We start from the raw sequence: 16,230 nt of genomic DNA, 5'->3' as shown, positions 1-16,230 counted from the left end.
GTAAGCCACCCTGAGTTCCCTTCGGGGTGAGAAGGGTGGCATATAAATGTCGGAAATAAATAAATAAAATTATCATTATTTCTCTGAGACATCTTTCACAAGTCTTTGTATTTGCAATGTTCTAGGCTTATGCACACCATTCTAAATCTATCATTCCAACAATGTACACGAAACTTCTACTTTTACTTAATTTTACTATATTTAAAAAATGATTTAAAATTTCCTCTTTTGATATTGAGAAACATAACACATTTGGCTCCACTGTACCTGAAGGCTTTGACCTGTGCTATCGCAGACACAAATTCTTTGCTCCTCATGGTTTCAATAAGAGAGTGAATGGCAGTCTCAGTGCTGGCCTGGGAAGCCTCTGAGATTTCCATTTCTTCGATGCCACTGTCAGAAGCGGATTCTGCTTCCTTCAGAAAAACCTCTAGCTGTGCAAGCTCCTCTGACATATTTATTACCTAAAGCAAAACAAAAACAAAAGATCAATTTTCAACTGAAGTCAATTTAAGCTTCGGTGACAGAATGTTCTTTGTGTTTACTAAAAATTTAAGAGGGTGTAAATCAGGTATGGGCAAACTTCAGCCCTCTAGGTGTTTTGAGCATCAACTCCCACAATTCCTAGCAGCGGGGTTAGGAATTGTGGAGATTGGAGGGCCACCTGGAGGGCCACATACCTGGTATAACCCCAATCCCAACCATATGAATCTGGGTTATATTCGTCCCATGGATCAGTGGTTCTCAGTCTGTGGGCCCCAAGTGGTTTGGCCTACAACTTCTAAAAATCCCAGTCAGTTTACTGGCTGTTAGGATTTCTGGGAGTTGAAGGCCAAAACATCTGGGAACTCACAGGTTGAGAACCACTGCTATATATAGACCCACCAAGATCGCTGGTATTGACACAATCCATCTGTGTTCTTTCCCCTGCTGTGTCTCTGCCTTCCCTTCCAATACCACTCCCCACTTTTCGTGACGGGATCTCTCTCCGTGAACCAGCCTGAGCTCTTAGATCCTCGGGGGAGGCTCTCCTTTCGCCCTCACCATTACCACAGGCTCATCTTGTAAGCACAAGGGAGAGAGCCTTCTCCTCTGTGGCCCCCCCAACTCTGGAACTCGTTGCATGGTGAGATTAGGAAGGCCCCCACTTAGAAATTTTCAAGAGGGATCTCAAAACCTGGCTTTTCCGATGTGCTTTTGGAGAGTAGCCATATTATCATACACAGTTGCTCCCCTTCAACGGTTTTTGTCCCCAGAGTATATTTCCCCATTTGTATGAAGGTTTCTCTCCCGCTTTTGCTTTATCGTTTTTATACTTACATGTTGTATGTATTTTACTGTGTTGTTATTGTATTTTGGTTTTACTTTATTGCAATATGCTGTTGGGATTGGCCTCATGTAAGACACCCCGAGTCCCCATTGAGGAGATGGTGGCGGGGTATTAAATAAAGTTTGTTATTATATTATCATTATGCCTGTATCAAGCTCTTTGACAGCCTGAGCCAGAACATGTAAGCTGCCTTTAAATCCAGTTTGGAGAAAAAGCAGGATATAAGTGAGTTAACAATGAGAAGTACCAGAAAATTATCTAGGAAACTGTCTCATAGGATCTGTCCTCATAGTGCTAAATGCTATGGCGGCTTCAGACACAGCATTTAAGTCTCTCTGCTTTATGTGCTGCTTCAATTCAAAAAGCAGCAATGCAAATTCAAGCACTTTTGAATAAGGGTTGATTATAACAAGAGTGTAGACCGTCACAGTGAGGGAATGCAATATAAATATTTTAAACGGGAAGAAACAAATTTTAAAGTTTTTAAATAAATGTAACTATATTCTCATAACAGCTTATAGGAGCCCCCAGTGGCGCAGTGGGTTAAACCCTTGTGCTGGTAGGACTGAAGACCGATAGGTGGCAGGTTCGAATCCAGGGAGAGCGCAGATGAGCTCCCTCTGTCAGCTCCAGCTCCTCAAGCGGGGACATGAGAGAAGCTTCCCACAAGGATGGCTTCCCCTGGGCACCGTCCTTGCAGACAGCCAATTCTCTCACACCAGAAGCGACTTGCAGTTTCTCAAGTCACTGCTGACACGACAAAATAATAATAATAACAGCTTATGTGCTGGAATTTATCGATTTCTATGAATACACCCCAATGACCTATTCAACTTCCATGTCTTGGGCTTCAGCTCCCAGAATTCCTGACCATTGAACAAGCAGGTTAGGGCTTCTGGGAGTTGGAGTCCCAAACACCTGGAGCATCACAGGCTGAAGAGGCCTGCTCTAAAGGCACCGGAATACGCCTGATCTTGGAAGTTAAGCAGGATCAGCCTTGGTTAGTACTTGGATGGGAAACTACCAACGAATACCAGGGTTGGAGGCTCTATGTCAGAGGAAAGAACTGGCAAAACCACCTCTGAGTACTCCTTGAAAACCCTATGAAATACAGGTGACCTGAAGGCATGCACATATAAACAACTATCAGAGGAATACTAAAAATCTTGCTTCAAATGCTCATCAGTTAAGTGCACTGAATGTCCACAATCTGAATATTTGAAACATTTGGTATGTGGGAAGTTGAGGTTTGCATCAATAAAATTTTCTTTGAGCAATGCTTCAGGTAGCAGATTGCAAACTGGTTAAGCACCAATAGAAATACAACAGAAGGTAGCATATAATTGTTCATAACACTATGTAACAAAATTTGAAAAAAAATCTGTTCCTGGTTTGAAAGTGTTATTTCCTGTTTAATTGTGTGGGGAGCCACCGGTGGCGCAGTGGGTTAAACCTCTGTGCTGGCAGGACTGAAGACTGACAGGTCGCAGGTTTGAACCGGGGAGAGGCGGATGAGCTCCCTCTATCAGCTCCAGCTCCTCATACAGGGACATGAGAGAAGCCTCTCACAAGGATGAGAAAAACATCAAATCATCCGGGCATCCCCTGGGCAACGTCCTTGCAGACGGCCAATTCTCTCACACCAGAAGCAATTTGCAGTTTCTCAAGTTGCTCCTGACATGACAAAAAACAAAACAAAAACAAAACAACTTTGAAAGTAGTTGTTATACTTCAGAAACTTTGTTTTTGTGGCCGCTTGAATTGGTTGAGACTTTGTGAGATATTCACTGTTGAATTGGTTGAGACTTTGTGAGATATTCACTGAAAAAAATTAGCAATGACTTTGTGCTGCAGAATGGCCCTCAAAACAAAGTTTTTGCAGTTTAATAAACCTTTTCCATGTTTTTATGATAGGACCAATTAGGAAATGACATTTATAACCCAGGAATAAAAATTGCGTTGCATAGTGTAATGCACATTTATGGTCTTTTCTTTGCGAATACGCTTAACCTTTCAAGAAAAGATTGTTTACAATACCACCACCAAGATTTTCCTCTCTAACCAAAGAATCCAATACAAAGACAGTGGTCTCTTCTTTACCTCTGCTTCCTTTTTAATCACATCCACTTGGCTTATAAGTTTACAATAGGCTTGGAAGAGAAGCAGCAACTGGAAATGCAATTTATATAGCCTTCGACACAATTCTAACTCCTATAAATGAAAAAAAATACACAAAGTCATTATCGGCAGTGCGCTAATTAGGTATATGACAATCAGACAATAAGTCATACATAGCTTTCTGATACAAAATTTACAATATAAAAATTATTTGCTTACTACAGAGAAGGAAATGTTAAAAAGATATACAAACTAATGTAGCAAGAAGATGAAAAAAGATGGAAGTTGCAGTCACGTCAACACTCATAATTAAGAATAAAAAGTGGCACTGCCCTTACGGATTATATATAAACTTTACCTTTTAAGAAGGGCAATTGTATTTCCAAGGAAGAAAAAAAAGAGAAAGGAATTTTTATGACATTTCAGAAATGCCATGCTCTAGCAGGGGAGAGATTGCTTCTTTTTCTTTTCGTAATGTCAACTCTAATTCTAGTTCGTATATCAAAGATAATATTTTACACAAACATGTTTCTTCCCCCAGTTAGTAAATTTATGGAAATACATGTTCTTAGTCTTTTTGGTTACTGAGTAGTGTAACAACTTCAAAGTTTTGATCAAATTTGTATTAAACTTTCTCTGTTTATTTTTACATGTAGATATATCAAAGGAGATGGTTAATGTTGTTTAAGAATAACAAAACAAAGCAAAGCAAATGGGAATGGAATCACTTGGTATAGATTATAGATTTTTACCATCTAAGCGTGGCTGACGATTCAGGCGTTAGAGAACTGAAGCAAACATTAATACGATAATAATTTATTATGAGACAAAGGTACACCACATATGGACAAGAGACAAAAATGGAAGCCAGTTTGTTTGCTGGCATGGTTAAATATTTGATAAATCAAGAGCCATCACTTACTGCTAGAATTTCCAAATGCTAAGCAAGAAGGTGTGCGGGTCACAAAAAATACGAAAAAGAAAAAAGATAAAGAATTAGTATAGAAGTTCATTCTAGATGGGGTCTTAGTTCTCCCAGATAAAACTAAAAGGAGAAAAAAACACCTAAGTCTCAAAGAAAGAGTCAATGCATGTATAAAAAGACTAATTGGACTTTAAAGGATTGGTAGATATACTACTTGCTCTGCTCTCACACAATATGACAAAATTATATTGTGACAAGTAGGAAATATCCGTAAAATTCTAACCCTAAACTGGACTAAGGAAACATTGGAGATAAAATCTGGAAGCATCTATTCATCAAAACAGTAAACAAACTTCACACGTTTCTAAGGAATTATATCAATCTAAAAATTGATACAATCACATTGTTCCCTACAGTATCACATTAGAGTGTATGCTGCAGAAAAAAGCATGAGAGTGAGATGGGGAAGGAAGGATATTACTAATCTGTGAGAAAAAAAATCAGGTATTTTTCTCGGAATATCAAATACAAATAACAATATTTTTAGCTGCCCAGGGCTAGAAGCTACTCTGAAGAGTTGCCAGCCTAAACAAGGACCCTAGCTGTCTTCCTCAGCACAATAATGTGGTGTGACTATGTCTGGAGGATGGCAAGCAGGTTGTTGTATGTTCTACAGTAAATATCAACAGCTAAACTACTATTCTGAACAATACAGGAGAGGAACAACTAGCAATGTTTGCATTAGGCAGTGATTAATCCCTTTATTGTCCCCTCCTGGGAGAAACAAAAGGCAAAACGTCTGACAAAAGATAAGCCTTCACAAATTCTACTTCCCCTTCTTTTCTGGTCTCTCATTCCTCTAAATAAGAGACAAATGGGGAAATTAGAAGGAATTCAGTTATTTTTATGATATTTTTATTATTTTATCATGATTCAATACATTTGTTATACACTGTTTGTTTTACAGCAGATACATATTGTTGTAGGTTTTTGGTATATGGCCATGGTCTAGAGAGGCAGTGTTCTGAAAGTCCTTTTGGCTGCGAGAAATTGTGGGATGATATCTGTGTCTCTGCAGCGTAGAAGGAAACTCAGGGAGCACAGTAGATGTGCTTTCCTGGTCCTTAGTTTTTCCAATTTTCGTGTGTCATGGAACAGTTTCTCCACGTAGAGATGTTCAATGTATTGTCGAAGGTTTTCATGGCCGGAATCACTGGGTTGTTGTAGGTTTTTTCGGGCTATATGGCCATGGTCACAGATACATATTATTCGATGCAACCTACCATGCTTTAACTTTTGGCATCTAGTGTTATTTTTCTGCTTATACATAAGAAGGGATTCAGTTAAAATGAAAAGAATTATAAAGAATCTGGTGAAAAAAGATAGCACCGGGACTGTGGTGCAGCTGGCTGGGAATCAGCTGCATTAAGATCACTACTGACCGAAAGGTCATGAGTTCGAAGCCAGCCCGGGTCAGAGTGAGCTTCCGACCAATTTGTGTAGCTTGCTGTTGACCTTTGCAGCCCGAAAGACAGTTGCATCTCTCAAGTAGGAAATTTAGGTACCACCTATGAGGGGAGGCTAATTTAACTAATTTATGATGCCATAAACATCCCCAGCAAGCCTGCAAGGAATGAGGAAGTACTTTATCAGTGTCACAAATGGACAGTGAAGCTACAGCTCCCCTGGTGGCCAGATTACCCTCATGAAAAGCTGGAATGTTAAATAGCCTTTGAGTGTCTGTCTATATATGCTGTGTATCTATGGCATTGAATGCTTGCCATGTATAGGTACATTGTAATCCGCCCTGAGTCCCCTGAGGGGTGAGAAGGGTGGAATATACCATATATTCTGGTGTATAAGACTACTTTTTAACCCAAGAAGATCTTCTCAAAAGTCAGGGGTCATCTTATACGCGGGAGTAGTTTTATACACGGGAGTTGTCTTATACACTGGAGTAACCTTATGCATGGGAGTCGTCTTATATGCGGGAGTAGTCTTATAGAGCGGGTGCTGAAACTTCCAATCCGGACTTGAGAATCCGTGGTTGCTGCTTATTGTGGAGGGAGCTCAAAAATGGTAGTGGCCGCATCCTGCCGTATGCAGCAACTGTATGAAAGCATTAACGGCGACGCTGTACAAATATGATAGAAGAAAATCCATTCATCAGGATTCGTGGACTTAATGCGGTCCCGATAGTGAGATGAAGGGGCGCCTCACTGGGAAGGTGTAAGTGAAGGGCGGAGCAAGCTGCAGGCGTCCAGGGTGCCCGGGGTATGGAGAAAAGAGATAGAGTGGGTCTGGGCCCAAAAAAACACAACTCTTTTACCTGTCTGGCCCGCCCTTGTATCCTATTACCGTACCTCCTCCTCTGCCTCTCAGATCTCGCTCCTGAAGACTGCAGTGAAGTGGTGCATGTGCGAGATCTGAGAGGCAGAGAAGGAGGTACAGTAATAGGAAAATTACCATACTGAAATCAAATCTGATGCTTTTAAAAATTTTATTTGGTGTATGTTGGAAGAGGGGTAGTCTTATACGGCGAGTATATCCCAAACTCTATATTTTAACTGGAAAAGTTGGGGGTTGTCTTATTTATATTTATATTATTTATATACGGGTAAATACTGCAAATAAATAAATAGATAAATAAGTATTCTTAGTAGCTTTATAAATTCTGCTTCCTGTCGAGGAAAACAGACTACCTCTGCTGCTAAGGTTCTTTCCTGTGTTACAGACAGACTTGTTCCAATCACAAAGTGCTGGAAATACATTCCTCTAAAACAGTGATTCTCAACCTGGGGTCCCCAGATGTTTTTGGCCTTCAACTCCCAGAAATCCTAACAGCTGGTAAACTGGCTGGGATTTCTGGGAGTTGTAGGCCAAAAACATTTGGGGACCCCAGGTTGAGAACCACTGCTCTAAAACAAATACCTGTTCTGTACAGGAGGGCCTTTTGCCAATATAGAACAGACAAGATTTTCAATCACTCTACTAATTGTTTCAAACAAACCCTGCTAGGCAGGTCATAGGTATGTGCCCAGGACTAATTAGATTAGATCCAGCATGGCTTCTGCCCTAGACACTAATTTATCTGATCAGTAGAGAGGCAGAATACCAATTCGTTGGCTTGCAACTACAGCTGCATAAAGGCAGGCATGTGCCGGTACGCAGATGCTATCAGCTTTGCTTATCGGCACTGTGTTATTAAAACCAGACCGAAGCCGGGCTTCTGACTTTAATGGGGAAAAAAGAATCCATTATTCTTAAGCCAATACTTATAACACTCCACATTTTCCCCACAGATGGTTGTTGATAACTGAAATGAAAAAAAAACTTTAACATTTTTACTCTGTCTCAGAACATCAACACTATTGCTAAGGCACACAGAGAGATTTCTTATTAATATACGACATGAAATGGAGCCAGTAAGTGGAAGCAGATACCAACCTGAGCATCTGTGGTGGTTCCATGAATACCGTCATCTGTACCAAATGTCCTTTTGCAATCTTTCAGCCACTGAAAAATAATAAAAAAGAAGAAACCTGAAACTTTCGGGAAAACGCAGCTTAATCATAACAAGAAAGACCATGGAAGGGCCTGAAGAACCGAGAGAATGTATTTCGCTTGACAGTAAGAATTTACTGATTGAGGAGACTTCTCTGGAGATGATCTGGCAATATATATGGTGGATGCCTTATTCACAGAGAGAAGAGAAGGAATCATTATTCTAAAACTTTGTTTAATGCTAAATATATTTCAAAATATAATTTGAAGCCATGATGGAGCCACCTAAATGCTCTCCCATGAGTCTTACTGGATGCTATAATGACTTTTTCGTTTACCTATGTACACCAGAAAAGAAGAAAAACATTACTTCCATCAACTCAATTTAATAATGACTACTTAGTGAATTAGCTACAAGCGTACACTTATCTAGAGAATGACTGATGTTTTCTAAACACTGTGATGTCAATTCTAATTAGTGGCAGTGATGCCAATACATCTGTACATCTGTTCTTCCCTCTCCTTTAGCTGATAACACAATATGACAATAAATAACTCAAAACAGATATGTAGAGTATATTTGCTAGTACGTAGGGCCAAATACCTATTTTGTCTTACCCTTGAGCTTTAGCTTGTGGGCAGAATGCACAATTTCAAGGGAAAATTGAAAATTTTATGGCTTCTCCACTAATATCCTGTTGCGTTTCTAATGTATAAAAGGTAGAGGAAGAACAACAGAATTCTGTGAGCTCTATTAAGATCCTCCAGTCCTGATGACCTTTGGTGCTCATGGAGGATTCCCCCCTACTTACTTCACACTAAGAACAACAACATTTATATTCTGCCTTAGCTCCCCGAAGGGACTCAGGGCAGATTTCAACAAACGAAAAAGACAACCATTCAATGCCTTGATACAACCATAGATACACATACAATAATGAACTAGCCAAATCTCAAAATAAGCCAACATCTAAGACCAAATTATAACACACAACTTAGAATGATCTGTCAATTAAATTATATTTAACAAAAATATTAACATAAATTTAAAAAACCACCAAAGGTTACAAAGGTTCCGTTACAATAATATTTAACATTGATTATGTAGCCAGTAATATCAACCGAGTCAACAGCACTAACAAAGGCAGAGTACAAAAGCAATTTCCAGTTGGAGGTATATTAGCTATGTGTAGTCATCTAATATTCCTCCTCTCCATATGCTAATGAGTAAATATGGGTTTTTAATAGTTTTTTAAAGGAGAGGGGCCATTTTTATTTCTTTAGGGAAGAAGTTCCAGATGTGGGGGGCGATGACAGAGAAGTCCCTTTCTCTTGTTCCCACCAGCTGTACTTGCGACGGGGTGGGACTGAGAGCAGGGCCTCCCCACTAATTGCAATGTCCGAGTTGTTTGCAGGAGGAGATGTGATTTGTCAAATAGCGTGGGCCTTAACTACTTAGGGTTTTAAACGTAATGATCAGCACTTTGTATCTAGCTCGGAGGCAAACCGACAGCCAGTGGAGCTGCCACAACATGGAAGTGGATCTCTCCCTGTATGGAGCTCCAGTTAGTAATCTGGCTGCTGATTTCTGCACCAGTTGAAGCTTCTGAACTGTCTTCAAAGGCAGACCCACATAGAGAGTGTTGCAGTAGGATGTGACTAAGGCGTGGACTACCATAGCCAAGTCTGGCGTCTCAAGGTATGGACACAGCTGGCGCACAAGCATAGGCTTTTAAATGAGCTCTAGACCAAGGGTCCTCAAACTTTTTAAACAGAGGGCCAGGTCGCAGTCCCTCAAACTGTTGGAGGGCCGGATTATAATTTGAAAAAATAAAAACCATGAATGAATTCCTATGCACACTGCACATATCTTATTTGTAGTACAAAAAACACTTAAAAACAATACAATAATTAAAATGAAGAACAATTTAAACAAATATAAACTTATTAGAATTTCACTGGGAAGTGTGGGCCTGCTTTTGGCTGATGAGATAAGATTGTTGTTGTTGTTGTTATGTGCTTTCAAGTCATTTCAGACTTGAGTGAGGGCCAGGTAAATGACCTTGGAGGGACTTATCCGGCCCCCGGGCCTTAGTTTGAGGACGCCTGCACTAGACTATGCTTGGTCCACCAATGCTGCTTTAGTCCCCATTTCGCTTGCTTCATCACCACCAACTTTCTAAAGTACCAGGGAGCCGATGTGGCTCTGCTTTATAAAAGGAGAGCTTTGACAGAATCGCCTACTGAAGTGGCAGGAAAATCCCCAAGAGCCATCAGGAATCCATCTGGATCAATAAGCCTTCTGGGACGGACTTTCCTAATCAGTCCTTCACATTCTCCTTTCGATCTGTCTAATGAAGATTTCTTTAAGCAACTGCTTAATTATGTACCATATTTGCCTGTGATCTCACTTCCTTTCCTTCTATTTATATCTGAATAGATTGATATATGATCCCATATAACACAAGTAGTATTTTTACACTAGATAAATATGCTTACTTACGACAAATGTGAACTGAAAGTTAACAGGGTGAAGAGAAAAGCTTAAGAAACATACCAAAAGAGCTTAAGGCAAAACAAATTCTCTGTCTCAGATAAATTTAGACAAAAAGTACGAGGTCAATAGCAAAGGAAACAGAGGCAAACAGACTGCCCTGACAGAGTCCTACAGCTATATCTGTTTTTATATCACCTGCTCCGCTCCTGAACATTAGGTTGGGTTGGAGGTTGCACAAAACAGGGTCATGTTGCTCTGGGCTCATTCCTATCCAGCCTAAATAAAGGATAAACTATGAAAAGATAAGCAGCCACACCAGCCAAGATTCAGTTTCTCCCTGCTCTACAATATATTTGCATACTGTTAATTTATATCACTGTGCATTCACTTCCACATCATGCTTTGCCTTGCTGAAATCCACATATATGTTCCAGAGTGAGGTTTCAGTACTGAAATCAGTTTCGTTCCATGAATAGATATTCCAAACACAATGTAAGTCCAATATTTGGCAACATACAGCCTTCCTAAGTGTGGCACACTTAGTAGGTTCCATATATACATCAGTCTTCCTATTTGTGTAAATGGTTGAGTTCTACTAAAGTATTTGAAGGACCTAAAATGTCTATTTAATATTTTTTCTGGCAATTAATAAATTCTACTAACACTACATTTTGGGTATTATTGCTGTCTCTGCGTTTGAAAATCTCAAAGCAGTCTGGATGTTATTTATGAACAAGAGCTCGATGACTAGTAGCTTTAGTGACCTCTGTCATCCTAGTGCAAGTGAGGCTTTAAACATAAATTTTCTACAGTGACACTACTAAAGACTGCCTAGGGATCTATTCCTGTATTCTGCCTGTTTTTCAGTGCTGCCTTTGTGAGTGATGAGGGCAGGCCAAAGGTGTACATAGGTCACCCGGGTATTTCTGAAGCAACTGAAGCCCTTCAGACAGCACGAATTAATTTCACAGTTTACATCCAGAAAAACAAACTTGTCCTGAATACAAAACCCTGTGTATTCAAACTTTTGTCATATTTGATAACAACTCTTTGTAATAGAATAATCTAACTAACATTATGAAAAAATCTTAAGGAAACCCAATGTTATTCCTCTTTAGCATTGCTGCCTTTGAAAATAATTAGATAGACATGAGTGAGATTAAGAGTTAATAATTACAATTATTTTATACATTCACATTGCATTTAAACGAGTCTGAATGAATGAGGACATGAGTATTAGTATATTTGCAGTTTCACTGATGGCATTAAGCATCCAATTTTCCACTTCAGTGCAATTAATGCCCACACCAGTCCCCAGTCGCAAGTTAAATGACCTCTGATCTCACACCTAGACCTACATAACACAGTAAGATTGTCATACATACATTGATTAAAAACTGCAATTGAGACATAGGATATTTACTGTGAAAGTACATTATTGTGTGCAGAAGAAGAAGACATTTTGAAATATGTCCTGCCATTGCCTGGGTTTTGTTGTTGTTCATTCGTTCAGTCGCTTCCAACTCTTCGTGACCTCATGGACCAGCCCATAAGGTCACGAAGAGTCGGAAGCGACCGGACGAATGAACAACAACAAAGCCCAGGCAATGACAGGACATAATTCAAAATGTCTCCTTGTTCTTGCCTAGGCTAAATAAGGGCAATAGGAAAGAAATAATAATAATAATAATAATAATAATAATAATAATATCTAAATTTATATCCTACTTTTTTCTCTCACGGGACCCAAACCAGCTTACAACATATTTCAATCATGTAAACAAATCCAAATACATTGATAATAAGTATAAACTATCATAAAATAAATAGTTTAAAACAACAATATACGTTCACATTCTTGTGGCATCATGTCAGATTATATTGCACTTTGTTCCAGTCCATAAACATGGTATTTCTTATTACTCCAGCTTAGTTTAGATAGAAAATATTAACCCTTGCTTTAGGTTTCACTCTCAATTCAGCCAGATTAGGCGAGAAGAAACAAAATAGGTAAAACGAAGATGAAGAAAAATTGGAAACTGCAGGGATGGAACTTTTGTCTTTTTCTTCCACACACAAGAGGAAGTACTCAATGTGCCATTCTCTGTATGCTACAAAGGAGATATTCTGAACCGGGACATTTCAAAGTGACTAGAAAACTGTGTGGTATGCTGGCATCTAAGAAGGAAGGATTTGCTGAAGGCCACCTTCAGAAGAGAAAAAACTATCAAATTTCTCATATTTAGAAAGTAAAAATAAACCATGCCAGCACCCTACATTACACAATTTTCACCTGAAGACTGCCAGTCCTTCAATTCTGAACCTTGTCTCTCATCTTCTAGCTCCCCCTCTAGTGAGCTTTTTGAATCTGCAAGTGACAAACCATCCATTGTATTTGAACTATTTCTCTCTTTTGCATTGCTTGATTTTTCCAAACCCTTGATTCAAACTTTGCATCTGTGCCACTTTGAAAATTTCCTTGTTTTCCTGAGGTTTCTCATCTACTTAATAAATGTGACAATTTCATTATACTTAAATTGTCTATGTTGCTTACGTTCATCACTGTCTTAAATTCATCACAATCAAGTTTGACTAAATAATTTCAAATCAATTTCTGTGATACGGTCATTTGTATGAGATTACAAACATGACTAAGGACCTACATAAAATATTAACATGGCTGAATTTTAAATGTTCATTTCTTAACTCATTATATGTAGTGAAGTTAGCTTAATATCGTTTTGTACATACGAATATCTTTCCACCAAAGCTAGGCTCTGCAGGCTAATGGGTTACTCTATTACAGACATAGAAAAGCTGCAAGATCAAGAACAAGCCACAGGAATAAAGATAAATAGCCATTTTGAGGGAAAGTGTTCTTACCATATATCAAGGGAACCACAGAAAATTGATTAAGAAACATTACCGCACAAACAATCAACAGATCCACTAAGAAAGTTCAACAAATGCTACGTTCAGCAAAGGATAAGAGGGATCCTCTAACTACTTCATTACTCTATTGAATATTGTGTAGCTGTGGACAAGTCTAAATAGTCTACATCAAACGCAGTGCCCAGACATGTATCAAAGAACATGAAAGGCACTGCAGATTTCAGCCAGAAAAAAAGCAACAGCAGAACACATGATAAACCAAGCTGTGCACAGAATATTATTTCAGATCACAGATATTCTGGACCACTCTGACAACCACTTTGTCAGACTACAAAGAGAAGCCACTGAAACCCACAAGCACATGGACAATTTCAACAGGAGGAAACCATGAAAATGAACGAAATTTGGCTACCAGTATTGAAAAACACCAGAATGAAGACAGTGACTAAAGAACATCACCCAGGCACAGGAGGCCTCCAGGAAGCAAACAATTCAAAGGAAACAAAAGCCAGGCTACTTCTAGGCAGATGCCCTCACTATTAACTATGCAATCTTCTCACATGCAAATGGATGGATCCCACTCAAAAACTTGCAAATCAGAGCAGATTACAGCATTTACAGCAGACATAGGCAAACATTCAATGCCTTTACAATCACAAACAATGAAACACACAAACACAAACAAAGGTAAAGACTTCTCCTTTTATTTCCGACTTCTGGGAACAGTGATCATCTTTGGCTCTAGGGGAGGTGCTTTTTCTCCGTTTTCAAGCCGAGGAGACTGTATTATCACTTCTTGGTCATTATCATTTCTTGGTCGTGTGGTTGGCAAGATTACTTGGAGCCTCTCTGCTTTTTCTCGATGAAGCGGTACCTATTTATCTACTCACATTTGCATGTTTTCAAACTGCTAGGTTGGCAGGAGCTAGGGCTGACAGACGGGAACTCACACTGTCTCAGAGATTCGAACTGCCAACCTTCAGGCCAGCAATTCAGCAGCACAAGGGTTTAACCCATTGTACATTTTAAAAATCTTTTAAAATATTGATTCTGTAGCATGTTCAGATATGCCTGCCAATGCTCAACTGAACAGCAGTAGTGCTTTTGTTTACACTCTCATGGTCTATAACTTGAGCATCTGGTTACAAGTATCTGAGTGGTTTCAGCACCACCACCCCTCATTCAGCAGCCATTTCCTTTTATCTGTTTGAGCAAAGCGTCTTCTCTATCCTCATCTGATGCAGCAATTTTTATCTCCTTTTTTGATAAATCTCCTAATGTTGCCATAACTGCTATCTAATAACCCATGTATTAGAAATGCTATATACATTATTGCCTCTTAAATTGTGATCCCAAACCCAAATGGGGCCCCCTTAGCAAAAACTTTGGCAACTGAAAAATATTTCTGAATGCCAACCTTTACATAAATCGATCAGCAACAACGTGCAGTGTTTACAGGGCACTCTATAGAAAATGCTCCGGCTGCATAAAAAGGAAAATCAGCCCTGCAAATTCTGATTTGTTATCCGTAAATGTTTGCTTTATATATCTACGTTATATACTTATACACCTAGTATAGATCTGAATACAGGAAGTGGGGCAAGTACCCACTATTAGCCCCAACTTCTGCCAACCTAGCGGTTCGAAAACATGTGAATGTGAGTAGATCAATCGGTACCGATTCAGCAGGAAGGTAATAGTGCTTCATGCAGTCATGCTGGCCACATGATCTAGGAGGAGTCTACAGACAACACCGGCTCTTTGGCTTAGAAATGGAGGTGAGCACCACCCCTGAGAGTTGGACACAACTAGACTTAATGTCAAGGGGAAACCTTTATTTTTACTATACACCTGGGGTCATGTAGAATTTTATTGGGAGGAAAGGGGTCACAAGTGGAAAAAATTTAAGAAGCTCTGATCTAAATGAAATAAAAAGTTTATATATTTATACATAGGGAAGGGGAGGGGGAAAGATTGTCAACCAGATGTCAAGGCAGAAGAAAAAATATTGAACGATGGAAGCAATGGATGAATTGGTTTAGAATTTTGGTCTCCTCAGATCAGATTACACAAAGAAATAGTAATAATAATAAGCTTCTTTAGTCTTCCTATAAAATATCAGTTGCTTGCTAAATGCAAACAGACCTTGCAATATTGTACATTTACCTCTTCTGCTGACTCTCTTCTTGCATTGTAAGTATCCAGATGTTCTTGAAGCTCTAGAACGCTGAACTTCAGTGTTTCTAATAAACCACAGGAGACCAACTGCAATAAAAAGAAGTATTTGAGGACCACACTAATAATACCGCATGAAACATACATATTGATAAGATCTTTATACTGGATATTTCAGCTTCTGAAATCCAAGCAGGTCTTGAATACCTAGTGAGAAAAGTTAATGCTTTCTAATATCTCCATGGCAAAATTCCAAGTGATAGGGGAGTTACTCAAATTCTTTGATGGCAATCTGTTTTCTGATCTTTAACCAAACCCAGAGGTATGGTACTGCCAAGAACACAGTTCTTCAAGTAACACTGTTATTTGTTTGGCACATTATGAACATAAGTAAGGAACTACATAAACATATTAATATGGCTGAATTTTTAGAAATTAAATATTTAAGTGTACTTTTTTTTTTAAAAAAAAGGTGTCACCGTTTGTTACGTGATTCACTGGCGATGGTTTAAGCAGTACTCAAGATTTAGAGAAGTAAATAAAAGTTTAGGGAAAAAAGATACAGAGCAGTGAAATTGAACATGCTAAATGACAATAAAAGAATGACTAGTTGGAAGGAATTAGTAGTGAAGTATGAAATAGAATTTTATTTATTTATTTATTTACTGTAGTTCTATACGGCCTTTCAACATACCAACGGCAAAAATTCAATACCAACATACAATAAAACAAATAAATGATAATAGCTAATTACTACATATATAACTTAAAATCATTAAATCACATGAT

The 16,230-nt window shown here is 38.9% G+C and overlaps 1 protein-coding gene across 11 annotated transcripts in view; it reads right to left on the bottom strand.

Annotated features, from left to right (window-relative positions):
• Window positions 1-16,230, bottom strand: part of FRYL (FRY like transcription coactivator) — a 178,028-nt gene that overhangs the window by 3,079 nt on the left and 158,719 nt on the right. For 9 of the 11 annotated variants that reach the window (XM_067468777.1, XM_067468779.1, XM_067468778.1 and 6 more), the window contains 5 exons: window positions 15,433-15,531; window positions 7,821-7,889; window positions 4,371-4,388; window positions 3,431-3,541; window positions 268-464 (listed from right to left, as the gene is read on the bottom strand). In XM_067468777.1, coding sequence (XP_067324878.1) covers window positions 268-464; window positions 3,431-3,541; window positions 4,371-4,388; window positions 7,821-7,889; window positions 15,433-15,531 — 494 coding nt within the window. The remainder of the gene's footprint in view (window positions 1-267; window positions 465-3,430; window positions 3,542-4,370; window positions 4,389-7,820; window positions 7,890-15,432; window positions 15,532-16,230) is intronic. The other 2 variants (XM_067468772.1, XM_067468776.1) reach the window with 1 other exon arrangement.

The sequence above is a fragment of the Anolis sagrei genome, chromosome 5 (genome assembly GCF_037176765.1).
Source record: "Anolis sagrei isolate rAnoSag1 chromosome 5, rAnoSag1.mat, whole genome shotgun sequence".
Lineage (NCBI taxonomy): Eukaryota > Metazoa > Chordata > Lepidosauria > Squamata > Dactyloidae > Anolis > Anolis sagrei.
Note: the sequence above shows the minus strand (reverse complement) of the source record. Positions and strands in the feature narration are given on the sequence as shown.